The sequence below is a fragment of the Catharus ustulatus genome, chromosome 12 (assembly GCF_009819885.2).
Source record: "Catharus ustulatus isolate bCatUst1 chromosome 12, bCatUst1.pri.v2, whole genome shotgun sequence".
In the NCBI taxonomy this organism is placed as follows: domain Eukaryota; kingdom Metazoa; phylum Chordata; class Aves; order Passeriformes; family Turdidae; genus Catharus; species Catharus ustulatus.
In genome coordinates, this window is record NC_046232.1 from 14,305,674 (window position 1) to 14,320,194 (window position 14,521).

The 14,521-nt window shown below is 43.1% G+C and overlaps 1 protein-coding gene across 1 annotated transcript in view; it reads right to left on the reverse strand.

The window, feature by feature from the left end:
- Nucleotides 1–405: 405 nt before the first annotated feature.
- The window catches only part of AGBL1 (AGBL carboxypeptidase 1), a 367,447-nt gene continuing 353,331 nt past the window's right edge, over nt 406–14,521 (reverse strand). The window contains exon 23 of the mRNA XM_033070851.1: nt 406–535. Within this exon, the coding sequence (XP_032926742.1) occupies nt 511–535 (25 nt within the window). The 3' untranslated portion in view covers nt 406–510. The remainder of the gene's footprint in view (nt 536–14,521) is intronic.

The window sequence follows — 14,521 nt, forward strand, 5'->3', positions numbered from 1 at the left end:
TCATGGAAATATTGAGGCAAAATTAGGTTGCCAACATCACTTAAAAAGAGATGAAGGATTTTAAATCCCTAGTCAGTGCTAGAATTCGTAGTTAGTCCTAAAAAACATAAAGGAAAAAAAAAAGAAAAAAGAGAAAAGGAAGAGGAAGAGGAAAACATTTACCCTCAGAATCAGCATAATTGTCATAGTTATTCTCGTTGTTCTTTATTTTACCTACCGAGCTTTGAATTTCAGATTACTTCCTTTTATTTTCCACTGGTGATGGTGAATATCAAAGTGTGAAAGCAAAGATAGCATGCCAGATTTTTGAAGAAAAAAAACCCAATTAATCTATTTTGCTCTTCTGCTCTGGCCTCTATCTGTTGGGAGGAGAGGAATATAAAGGTGTAAAGGGCAGGGAAACAATTTCCAAAAACCTGGGCAGTGGCTACAGGAGAACAGCAGAAAAACAGGTCTGAAGCTGCTTCAAGTATTGTTTTATCCCTCTGATAACCTCACTTAAACCATCTTTCACCTCCATTTTAGCATCTGCCACCTAAAAAAAAAAATAAAGAAAAAAGAAAAAGAAAAAGGAGAAAACAGGTCAGTGAGGGGAATGGAAAAGATTTTTCTATTTCAAAGAGTTTCTCAGAAATTTGGTGGTAACCAAGTGGAACGGAGCCACTCCCAAGGTGAACTGGGGGCTGTTCGCTTCATCAGGACCCAATTTACAGCAGATTTCAGTTCCACAAGGCCAGAACCACCTTTTGTCAAGCACATCCTCTCCTAGAAGATTAAAGAAAACCAAAAGTAACACCAGGCTGACAGGGCTGTCACCAGGTTTGTGTCCATGTGGGGCTGTGGACACTGAGCAGCTCGTGGGTGCTGTCAGTGTGTGGGAAGAAGGAGGATTAAACATCACGTCTTCTTGAGAGGAAAAGGGATCTGTGACATCAAAACTTTCACTCCTTCAGAGCAGAGACCTATCTGCCTGTCAGGACTCTGAATTTGATGTGTTTTCAAGGCAGTTTTATTTGATGGATGGCTTGGGCCCCCTACAATTTACCTGCCAAAAGTTAATGTAAATGCTCCAGAAGTTTGCAGAGGAAATGAAAGCCCAGGATGTTTCTGAAGTCTGGGAGATAATTAGTGTGATTTACATCCTTGGCATTACAGGAAGCTTAATGTTTCTGGTGTTCCCATGAAATGTTGTTGGGGAGGTGGGGGTTTGGGATCAGGATGCTTGGAGAGAGTAGCTGCTAACACAGATGGAGAGCTGACAACAGACAAAGGGGTTTAGATCCTGCTGCTGCACAAGGACACACTTCTGCAGATGCTGGAACTGCTGAGCTAACCACTTTTCCTTTGAAAATGACTGCTTTGAATGGGCAAGAAATGTCTTTGCTATACTTAGAGGTGGATTATGTGATGGGAAAAAATAGAAGGGCTACTTCAAGTGCCAGTGCATGAAACTGCCTCCAAGTCTTGCCAGAGAAGCACAGCAAAAGCTTCTCAAAGTCTTGCTCTAATGAGGAGAAGGTGTGAATTTTGCAGAAGGGCAGGTTCCAGGGCAGCTCCAGGGAAAGGTGACAGCCTGTTGTGATAGGGAAGGAGTACACAGAGGAGCACAGAAGTGGGAAACTCTGGAATTCAGGCCTTAAGGTTTGACTTGTTGACACATGAAAAAGTATTCAGTGCTCAGAGATCAGTCACTCTCCTCATGGGGATGGACGCTGCCCAGTCCAGCAGCAGGACTGCTGTGGATCTGCAAGGTCAGAGGGGCTATGAGGACAAGGATGGGCAGATAGGACCATCCACAGAGTGCAGAGCCTCAGTGCTGGAGGCTCTGGGCCAGAAAAAACCCACAGAACAATAGCAGACAGAAAGAGGGGATGCTGGTACAACAGGGTAATAGATTTCCATCTTTCCAGGTTATTTAGGGAACTAGCCAGTGTAACAGTGCTTTAATATTTTAAAACATAATTTAACTCCTCATATTTTTGCCCTGTATAACCTCATCTTGCCTTCTCTCAAAGAGATCCCTTCAGTCCTCACCGGCGAGTCGCCATGGAGACTACAGCCCTGTGATGGCAAGACGTGACTCCACACTGCTGGAGCCTCATCACTTAATTATTTATTAATAGACTTTTACCCTCATAGCCTCAAGAGATACCACATCTTGTTACCAGGGCTGGGAGAAAAACAAGAAACAAAGGCACAAAAAAAAAAAAAAGAGGGAGAAAAAGAGGCGATTAGAAATAATTAATTAGAAGTACAATAAACATGCCAGGAAACATGTAATAGGAGTGGAAATTGAGCCCAAAACCCTATAGGTCAATACAGTTTAGCTGAAAAAGCATCAGGCTAGGTAGAGAAAAGACACTCAATATACAGGGAGGTGAAGTTTTGGCCAGGGTCATTCTGCTGAGTGCCCACTGCAGACTGCTGGGATGGGAACAAGTTTTTAGTGTTCTCAGTTGGAAATGAACCCAAAGAGTTCATCACATTGCCCTGCCTTTAAAACCTTGCCATAAAGATTTTGATCCCACAGGAATCAGGAATTAGAACCATGGAGACCCCAGGACCATATAGCTTTGATAACCAGTCACAATTTCTAAATTGCAAGGAGTCTGTCAAACACTTGTGAAAACCTCTCACTCCTGAATTTTTGATTAAAGCAGACCTGGCAAATAACAGGTCAATTCACAGGAATGAGTGCCAGTTTATAAAAAAGGTCAAGATGCACAGCAGGATTTCCTTGCTTTGTATTTGTTTTAATTGAACAGCTAATCCAGCCTATTATAATGGAAAGTAAGTGCAGACATCATTTTATTTCTGTCTCTTTACTTTTAGAATTCTATAAAAGCTCCAGCATCAACAGACCAGGTATTACTTTTTCTGGAAACTTCTTCCCAATATAATTAACCCAAAACTTTCTTATGCCTGCTTTAATTGGTGACTCAACTAGGAGGAGACTGAGAACAAGGTGGAACTCCAACAGGGCTTGGAAGGGGACACCTGTGCCCTCTAGATAAATATCAGACATAACAAACAATGCACTGGGCCAGAAAAATGAAAATACTTTCCTAATGTGTCTTCAAAGAGGGGAAAAAAATATAAAAATCCTTCAACCCCAAGCACAACATAAAACAAAACTGGAGGAATTGCATGGCACAGAGCCAAGCAAATTTAAGGAACAAATCTAGCAAACAATGAAACGTAACAGCTCTGACCAAAAACAACCATTAAATGTTAAATGCTGCTCTTGTAACTGACAACACCAACAACTTTAAAGGGCTGTTTTACTAGCATGTGCATGTGTGTGTAGGGAATACTTAGCTTCTCACAGAGCTGGCTAAATTTGTATTTCTTGTGTTTTGTTGTGGTTTTTTCTTTAATGTTTTTTTCTTTACAGATTTGTGCTAATGGGAAGTGAAATCCATAGTCAGGCCAATGGCACTGAGGAGGTTGGAGCACTTTGCATCTGATCTGGTGGGCATGAAGGATCACAGGCATCACCTGCCTGCTTGGTTCACCTGGAGACACCTCCTGCCACCCATGAATGAGGCAAAAAGTCTTGTGGTGGTGGACAGGGAGGAGAGGCACTGGAGGGCCAGGAATGGGGAAAGGGTTTGCTGATGTTCCTGTACATTTTGAGAGGAGTTTCCATTCTCCCCTCATTCTCTGCTTGTAATGCCCTCTCCAGAAAAGTGATGTGCTGCTGGCTGCACTGATCCAGCCACACAATGTCTGCATGTGAGAAATATCTCAGTGTTTATCCCAAGCATTGCTTAGTGTTCAGCCTCCTGGCACTTCAGCATCTGAAAGTCTATTTTGAACTTTTCCTCATCATTTCTTCCTCTTTTGAAGAAGGTCAGTGTTTGGGTTTGTCTCTACTCCACAAAGGAGCCTAAAGGAAGGACTTCAAGTACAGAGGAAGTACTGAGGGAACTGAGGTCAAAAAGTGAAGTCCTGTTGTTCCCCTGGCTGGCACAGCTCAGCAGAGACCCATCCCAACCATCTTTCTTGCTAGTGCTAAAAATGCTGTGTTTGATTTTGTATACATGAGCCAACCACAGAGCCAAAAGATTTTTTAATTTTGAGGGGAACAAGGACTCAGACTCCTTTTTCTTTGCTGTTCCACTCTTCTCTTATCCTTTTGTCTCTCCTCCAAGAATTCCAAAGTCTCTTGTCAGTTTGTCTGATCAGCCCCTGTTGATTCAGTGATGAATTTATGAGAAGTCTTCCTTACCCATCTCCCTAGAGCTTTTTGGAAACAATTCCTGCCAGCTCTTGTATTCTCTGACACTAGCCAGGTGATTCTCTAATCATATTTAGTACAGGAAGATTAACCTGTCATTAAAAATATAATTGTTCTTCAATTTGCACTTCTTTCTGAAATGGAGGCTGAACAGAATGCCAATGCTGTGACTGGAACTTTGCTGCAAAGCCTCTGGCAACAAAAAGCTTATTATTTGCAAAAGAGGGGATCCTAATTGGAAAATATGATGGAGAGAAAATAGTGAATCCCCAGTAATCTCCTTCCAAAATGATAATGTATGTGGTATAATGAATATTAATGCGTCATATTTATGAAATGGGGACACTGGAAAGTGCAAGATAAGTTTTCCTTCTCTCCGCATTGTGCTTGGCAAATAAAACTTGGCGGAGTGACTTCACCCAGAAGTGATTTCACCTCTGTCTCAGACACAGCTGAACAAAAATGCACCAGAATTTCCCTTGTCCATGACCTTTCAACAGTCACTGCCCCACCTCTGACACTCCCTCCCCACACCCCTCCTTGTTCATTACTCATTTCAGCCGAACCTGGCACTCCTCACACAGCCCTGCTTATCCCTGGGAAGCCAGAACTTGGACCAGCCCAGCTGGAAACCTGGAGTTATCCTAATATCCACTGTCACTACACACTAAGTACCAACACAAGTGATCTCTGAGAAAGGGAGATGTTTTATTTCAAAATAATTCAACTGGATTTTAGAGTCAGGTTTCTCAGTCCCCCTGGACTCTTGAAGATACTGGAATTAATGTGAGTTTGTGTCAAGACAGAAAATTCAAGAACTCATAATCTGGCCCTTCCTGTTTAGATATTAAATGCTAAGAAGAGCCAGAGTTTGTTCTGAAGTCCTTGGTAGAGATGCTGTCATCCAGAGACCCCCCCACATTGGCTAAATCCTTATTTCTAGCACTGTAACTATAGTACATGAAGTTTTTTAGGACAATTGACTCTCCCTTAAGTATAGCCATTACCTGTTCTGGCAGACTTCTTTGTAAGTCTTTAAAAAATAATTCCCAGAGAATTGAGGTTTATTGGAGAGAAATATTCTTTTATTTACTTGCCCATTCCCACACTATTATCTTCCTGTTATCTGCTTCCTTTGGACTTAAGCAGTTAACATAGTTACCGTGTAGAAATGTAGATTTCCCTTGGCACTCCTTGGAGGAAGAAAGGATAATTTCAGACAGGTTCCCCTTTAGGTAATGCATCTGCCAGAGCTATCTCAATATTTCTATAGGACAAATGAGAGTGACAGCCTGGGAGGGCAGGAAAGAAAGAGCCATCATGCTGATAAAAGACCTGAGTGGGACTCGGGGATCTGAATTCACTCTGGCCACGAATTTATTGTGTGACATTAAGAAAACCATTTTATTTCCCTATTCCTTACTTCTCTACCTGTCAAAAACTTACTTTCCCTTAACTCTTTTCTACAGTGTTGGTGTGAATTACATACTCTTAGGTATAATCTCTGTCCCATCCTGTCACATTATTTAGCAGAAGGGAACATGGATTTTTACAAACCAGAGCAGAGGTGACAATAACAGAGATGACAGTGGGAGATAACATCCTCAGCACTACAAAGGCAGCTCACTGTCTCCTGATGCCAGTGCACATAATCCCCACACAGTGTTGCAATCACCATGTGCTCCCACCAGGATTACAGGAATGATTCACCCACAAAATGTTGCATCAGTTGGCACTTGTGAGAGGATGATTTGAAGTTGAGGGTGGCTCTGGGGCTGTCAACGACCTTCACAAATGTTGGACATGGAGTGTGACAGGAGAGTCGTGGGCTCTGGCTTTAAACCTGCTCCTTGCTGCTCTTGGAGCCCTGAAGCCTGGGAGTTTTAAACTTTCTGTGCTTTCTGGCACACCCCAAAAGAACACTGCTTTTGACTGGGGCCCTTGGAGAAGGCTTCCAAAATTGAGTGATGGAGATAAAATCACAGCTGTGTTGTTTGAATAGAAGTGTGTAATATCCCATGGTGAAGGGTTTGGAATTGAGACTTTTAGAATATAGTAACAGGTATGGGAGAAGATGGAGGTTCTTGGGTGGTGGCTCCTCTTCCTTCTTGTTCCTTCTTCTCAGTTTTAAGTAGTAGTTTTTGGTTAGATAAAAAGTACTGCAGTGCAGGTCACAGGTGTTTGGTCATTAGGTCAAAAGTATAAATAATAGAGATGTTAGCTTTTAATTGGATAGTTAGGCTTCAAAAGACCTTGTAACTAGCTAGATTGATAGACATTTTTCTCACTTGTAGCTTATTAGCTAGAGGTGCTGTGGAACTCTCTGTACTTTAGATAAAAATTAATAAATAACTGAGTCTGAACACAAAAATCTGTCTCTTGTGCTTTCAATCCTGACTCTGAGTGAAGGCAGGGGAAAAACTAAGCCAGCCACTAACATGTGGTGCCACTAACAAGCTACTTCTGCTAAAATAAGGTCTCAGCACGTGCAGCTTTAGAGGCTGTGGCACAGACAAGAGCAGTTTTGAACACATCCCACAGGGTGACACACACAGGACAGGGAGTTCTGTAGGGACAACAGGACACATCCCATGGCAATGGCTGTGGGGTGTGCTTTCTTCACTCCAGCAATAGCATCTACACGTGCTATTTCAGAAAGCATCTAGCTCTGGGAGAAATCACCTCCCCCAGGCTATCCAAAACCTCCAGCCACTGCCATTCAGAGAAATCTCTATATACAGAATAATTATTTTAATCAGGAGATGTGTTAGAAATAGGATATGTGCAGCTGTTGTGTGGTTTCCTGCACTTCCTGGAATGGCTGCCTGGAAAAGTGGGTTAAAACTGTAGGTGGAAGGGCAGTTGTCATGGAAACTGCATCACTGGCAGCTTCATTTCAATCTTTTCTTCCTTCTGATAATTTTCTACCCACTTTGCCACTCTGAGCTGGTACTCTGCCATCTTGGTTCTCCCTTGCCTTGATCAAACTCTCTGTGGTGCCTCCAGGTGTGGTTTGGAAGTGAACCCAGCTGGTGAAACATGGAAAAACAGAGGATGGCCACTAGCCCTGGAGGACAAGGCTGTGGCCTCAGGAGTTACTGACATCTATGTTTAGTAAGTACAGCTGAGAGTTAAATTTCAAGACTGCCAAATATAATCTAAAGTGGCTTTGAGAGAATGAATTACCTTCAGTTGATCTTAGATTTCTAGTTATACATTCCCCAAATACTCAGATTGCTCTGGTGCATCCAGAAAATGTTCCAAAACCCCTCGAGTTTAATGAGTTTTTATTCAGGTCATTATCCAGTTAAAAAAAACCAAAAATCCCCAACTTTCCAGAACGTGTATTTCTTGTTATTAGCACTTTTCTACCTACTACTCTCAGTTTTGGACGAAAACTAAAACCATGAGGTTTCAGAAACAAATCAAACCATGAGAAAAAAAGAACAATTGGGACTAATGAACCTGAAAATGATTGGTCTGAATAATTGAATAAATATAGCACTTAAGAGTAATGAAGGTACTTAGGCAGCATGGGGACCGGTTTCAGAGCTATTTGCCAACTAGACAGCAATCTAAATTTGCAGCAAATGCTGGGCCTGATTCATCACTGAGTTTTCTATCCCCATGTGACTCTGGAGGCTGTTTTGCAGAGTAATGAATTAAGTTCATTACTCAAGATGCACAGTCCCTCTGCTCACACCAACCATCACTTCCTACTTGGTGAGGTCTGGCAGAACTAAGTTGTTTTTTACACAAAATCTAAGTTTTAATTTGTTTTCAGCAGATGCAAGAGGACATTGGCAGGACACAGGAAGAAGAAGAGCAAAGACCTCACCCATCAGCAAAAAGTGCTTTTCCCTGACTTATGACCATTTTTCTGTTGTTTCCTGGCCATGCCTGTGTTTTCCCCCCCAGTCCTAGTTTTATCTAAGGAACAGAACCACGGATGCACAGATGGGTTTGTCTTGCAGGGTTGTTTTTGCTCTGGGTCCTTAGAGTGCTCCCCAGAGGTGTCTGCAGAGGAACACCCTCAGCTGAGGGTCTTGGGCAGTAACTCCAGAGCACCAGACTGCCAGAATTACCTGGCCCTTTCCACTCCAGCTTCAAAACCTCATTGTGCAAATGAAAACAGGATTGGGTGCTTCCACACTGATTTAACATTGGAAACTGCAAGTTCAGCATCACTTGAGTTGATTGTATTCAGAGCAGCCTGTTTAACTGGTCCTCATGCTTCCAACAGCAGCTGATGGTGACAATGGACCTTTGCCTACGTGTGTGGCAGTGCCTGCAGTGGGAGGAAGATGAACAGCCTTGGCTCCTGCAGGTTCCTGTAAATGAAACACTGCAGCCAAACAGAGGGAAGAAGGGGGAGGGATGCATAAGGAAGAGCTCAACTGCAAGGAGAGCTCGACCCCCACACTGCTCTCCCCTTCCCAGCTGGGGAATTGAGCCCCATTTGTCATGACTCAGAAACCTCACAGCCAGCTACCTGCACATCACATCCAGAGCCCTGTGGCTGGGATGTGGAAGGATTTATAAACATGTAGGCTGGACTTTTATTTCCTGATAATCTAGTTTAGTGTGACAAATAGCCCCATGAACAGGACACCCGCTGGCTCTCACCGTCCACGTCACTTGGACAGCCTCCAGCTTCCCAGTGCCTGAGGTGCTGGCTTCCTTCCCAGCACTTCCCTCTATCTGCAGCCCTCCAGCAAGTTCTCATCACTCCAGCCTCTTCAAGGCAGTGACCCTGATGTACCTGTCACATGTGTCCTCCAGATAGCCATGGCACTTGGCAATGTGTCCCGGAGCCAAGCACAATTTAGGAACTTCGACAGCTTCACTTTCTTTGTCATTCTCTGCTCCTTCTCCTTGCTGCTCCCTTCCTCTCTCTCTGGTGTTCCATCCAGGGAGCTCTTGGTTGCTCTCCACACAGCTCTCTAACTCTACAATTACCTTGTAGGTGTGATAACCAGCCACCCAGTCAGCTCCCTTACCATTCTGTGAAATGGGAATGTCATTTCCTTATTCTGTCACACAGCTCCAGGCTCAGCGTCTCCAGCTGTTAAATCCTGTTAAAAACCCCTCAGAAGGGAGTTCCAATATCACTGGCACCAGATGCTGGCCTTCATCCACCCCTTCCCTACCACTCAACTGGTTTACTAACTTAACCAATTCTTTATCTGCTAATAAATCATGAAGCAACAGTAGGAAACCACCTTGTGTTTTAAACAGAACTGTGGCAGCTCGATTCAATATAAACAATCCTGGCACTCCAAAGATTTCCATTTGATGGAATGAGCATTTGTGAGAATATCAAATATCTCTTCTGAGCTCTACATAAGTCAAATGAGTTGGTCTGAACTAATCTTGTGATTCCAGGGGAATCTTCAAAGAGGCCCCAGCCCACCTCAGAGTGAAAACAATATTACAGCAAGGAAGAATTTACTGAAACTTTCTCCTTTTTTTATCCAGTTAGCAACAGCAGGATGTGCTGAGGTGGGCAGATGGTGCAGAATTTATCATTTTGCTTGGGTACTGTGGGCAAAGCCTGGTAGGTGTGTGCACCTGCAGGAAAGGTGCTCTCTGTCAATGCACATGTGCACAGGTGACATTGATACCCCCGTGCATTAATACACGTGACATGCCCTCGTGTGCTGCCTCCAAGAGCAAATGCTCCTGTGCATCTCTCACATTTTCATATAACACAGAATTATCTCTAATAATTTTCAGATCGTACCTGAAGAATCAGCTATTGCATTCTCTGAATCACTGCTGTCCAGTTCCTACACAGAAATCATTAGCCTATGGAAATACTCTTTTTTTCTACCAGCAGACGAAGCCATATGCTCATCCAGAGGCAATTACTCGTCTAATACAAGTCCTATAATAATCTTAAACAGTACAGAATAGCATAATTGTTTGCTTTAATAAATACTTCAGAACACTTTAGCTGCACTGTAAAACGGCTTCACAAAATCCTGTTTCAGCTCCTTCCAGCCTGCCTGCAATGTTCTCCACTCTTCTGGCCTTTTTTTTCCCTTGGAATTTTGCAGAGATACCTAAACAGAGATGTTTTGAATCACAAGTGTGAGGAGTTAAGAATTCCTTTCTCTTTCTCTTCTAAATAACTTTTCATCATATGTTGGACCCAAGTATCTATTAGGGTAAAATCAATACAAACTCCCAGAATAAAGAGAAAATGCCCCAGACTTCATATACTTCATGCACAGCCACTGCAGCTGTATATCCAAAAGGAATCTAATATAGTGGCTCATTCTACAGGTTACTGATGTTTGAAACAAGTCCATTGCTAAAGTTGTTAGGAACAATGTAATTCTGAGTATTACAACCAAAGCAGGGCTCCTGCTTCTTTGCCTTTATAGGTACAGAAGAGCAGCAATGATTTCTCACTCACTGGTTAAGAACTGGTCTCAGTTCTCAATATCTGAGCACCTGTGCATGCTAAAATTGATAACAGCCAAACAATATCCCTCCTCCTTTCTTCATCCCTGTGGGAATGCACGTGAAAAGTTGTATGCTGAGTGACAAGGGCAGATAGGAACTGAAGAAACATGTTCCTTTGTTGGGACTCAGCATCCCACTGCCGGTTCATGTCGGACTGGAAGTAAAGGTCAATGACCCTCTACTATTTTCTACTCTTTTTCCTCTTCTAATATTTCAGGTAGATCCAGTGCTTCTTTCTCCTCTGAAAGCTGTGAAGGAGCCAGTGAGCTGGGAAGGATACTCTGGTTGACGAGAGCTGTTATTTAAAACAAAATTATTCATCTGAGCACCAGAAGTTCATTGAAGACCAGCTGAGTGACACCCATGACACTGGGCTTGCATGTAAATGCAACTTTTGTTCTTTAGGACTTGGCTGGGTCAGGCACATACAGAGAGCAGCAACTCTGTTCCCAGTCCCTCCCATGAGGAGTAGGGCACAGCAGGACTGCTGGCTGCATATCAATCAGGTTGCTCCAGAGAAAACAGTGGGAAGAGATTCCTGCTCCCCCTCTCAGGTCCTGAGATGGGACCCATCCAGAATGCAAAACACATCCTGAGTCCAGGAAACTGCAACCAAAAACCACCCAGAGACATAAAATGTCATGGTTGCAGCACATTTTAATAGTATGTAGATGGACAAAACAGCATCAGCATTTATAATTCAGGAACATTAAAGAAAATATAGCACTTGCTGGAAAGCACAGTGGTGCTCTCCATCTGCCTTATCACTGGACTCCAATGGTTGGGTGCCCACAGACCTTTTGCATTAAATTTTACATTGATTTTTATGGCCAGTTATTACACACAGTGTCTGAGCACTCCAACTGCTCTGTCTCCTCCCTGGTGTGGTATGAAATAAAGTTCATGGCAGTGGTGTAATGGATGGCTCGGACCAGCTCCAAAAGTGGGGGTTTATCAGGTAATTATTTGAGGGGAGTCAGAAAATGTGGTCTTTTATGTCTACATATAAAAACTGCATTAGGTTTGGAAAGAGCCAAAACATGTCATATCATGGGTTCCCAGTGCTGATTACTTCAGCCCCTTTTCTCTTTCCTCCCTTTCCCTTCCCGAGGAGCATTTCCAGGCCTTTGTTTCACTGGGAGGACACCAATTCCAGCGTCCACCACTCACACCCCAAGGAGAAAAGGATGCACTGGTGTCTCCCTTCTCAGCACCAAAAGGTGCTGAGCTGGGTGCTGGAAAAGCACAAGTTTTATAGCAGCTGGCAAATCCAAGGCCTCTATGCCTCCCTTGAAAAGCTGTAATGTGACTTTCAAAATCAAAATTGTCAAGGCTGCCTTCCCAGGTACTTGGTAAAGATGTGTTAATGCTGCCTTGCACTCTGGGACCTTCTCTGCAGGACAGACTTGTTAGCAGGGCCTGTTGTGATAGGACAGGGAATTGTGGTTTTACATTAAAAGAGAGTCGATTTAGACTATATATATAAGGAAGAAATTGTTTACAATGAGGGTGGTGAAACACTGGCACAGGATGCCCCAGGGAAATGATGGATGCCCCATCCTGGAACCATTCAAAGCCAGGCTGGATGAAGATGTCCCTGTTCACTGGGGGTTGGACTAAACCACCTCTAAAGGTCCCTTCAACCCAAACAATTCTGTGATTCTGATAAAGGCTGTTCTCCTGCTGGCTTCAAGGAGAACTGCACCCTCACCAGGAAGGCTTAGCAGATGCTGGATTTGCATAGGCTTGGACTGCATATTTCCATATTTCAGGATTCTTTTCCTTAAAAAAGGCTGCACCACCAAAATAAAAAATAAAGACATAGTGTTGAAATATTTTCTAAGGTGCAAGTAATGAGTTAAAAAGAAATGGGAAAATTCCACATGACATTTGCCTCTCTGGAGGGTGGTTCAGCCTGGAAGGGGGATCAGCATTGTTGGACTGTTGTGCCTCTTCCATACATCTCATTTATATCTATGTGAGAAGAGCTGGGCCCATTGTCTCAAAATTGCTTTGAGCTAGGGCAGGATGAGGCAGGCTGTGGATACATGAGCTATTAGAGCTATTAGTGATGTGATGTTAGACAGTATCGCTTGTCTGTCTGCTTTACAGTTATAAATGTGTATCATTTAAAATACAATAAGGGGCCAGATGCTCAGCTGGTGCCTGACATCTATCCACCACTGCCACAGCTGTAGCAAATTCAGTGTCTTTACAGGGAGTATACATACATACAGATATATATAATTACTGCTGATTTTGAGGTCCAAGCTAGGTCCATGAGATGTGAATTCACTGCCTGCCACATCTCCATGGAATGGTGTGTCATTGTGCACACACTGCCCCGAGATCACAAACTGGGAGCTGAAAGGAGGGTCCAAAATATTTGAATAAGATCTTGTTACTAAAAATCTTCCATGAATGCTTGCTTTTTCAAAGACAGACAGTTAAAATTATTTTATTTTTAACATGCTAGGGACAGAGTAATCCCTTCCCTGCCAGCTTGGGCATCTTACTTCTGCAAATGCCAGTTTAAGATGAGCAAAGGAAGATGAAGAGCGCTGTGAATCATACTCCTTGGGTTCATGTCAACTATGTGCTTGCATAATGCCTCTGAACCAGCTGCTGAGTATTATCTCTAGTTTCTAATCCTCTAATTTCAGAGTTCTTTTGTGCAGATTATTGCTAAAAACTTCATGTAATTAATATCAATTATTTGGATTTGCAGTTTAATCAGTGGCAGATATTTTCCAGCTCAGAAAGCTGTGCTATTCCTGTTGCCATTATTATTAATTTCTAGTCTCGGTCACCCAAATAGATGATAATAAATACAAATGTAGATTCACTAGATACCAGGACTGTGTATGACACGAGCTGATAAAAACCAGGAAATTCATGAGAATCACATTTTTATTCCTGTTACTGTGCCTGAATCTGTCCAGTCTGACAAATCTGGTCTCAGGGAAGCTTCAGTGTCCCTTTGTTGCCAGGTAGCTGGTGCAGTCAGTTCAGTTTGCTATTGAACCCCTCTGAATGAGCACACATTTAAATATTACATTTGCTCACACAAATGATGCCCTGCTCCTTCTCCCACCCTAGATCATGCTCAAATCCAGATCATGACCCTCATATTGTTTTGCTTAAAAATATGATCAGCTGTGACTGCAGGACGTGAAGTGCAGTCACAGAATAGCCAATATATGTCTATGCCCATTAGATTAGGAAACACAGCCACATTTTTTCCAGATCCAAAGCCAGATGGATAATACCCCATGACCCAAGTGCTAAGGCAGAGATTTTCCAGAAAAAAAAACCACATGTGGTTTACCCAGGAACGTGCAGGCTCCTGCTGGCAGCTCAGGGAGTGAAGCTGATGTGTGTCAACCCCACTCACAGGTCCAAGCCTCACACCTGACTTGTCCCATATTTTACCAGCTCTGACTATTCTGCCACAGCCCTCTGCCTCCTCTCTTGCAATTCCTGGCATCAGATAATTCAAGATGCTGCAAAAATTAACCCTGGCAGATGTAACCATGTGTTCAGGACTGGGAAGCTGGAGGAGGGAAAGGCAGTGCCTGGAGGATGGAAGGTGGAAGTGAACACACAACTTGCCTTAGGGTAGCACAACTACAGGACAGGTGTGGGCAGGAGATGAGTTTTTGCCACTGCCAGCAGATTTGCCAGGTTTGAGGGCAGTCTGGGATAAGCAAAATAGAAATGTGTTCCTGTGAGAGAATATAGAAATACTTGATTTTGGTAAATATTGAAGCTAAAAACCACAAGTAGATACTGCAATAGCCTTCTAAACTA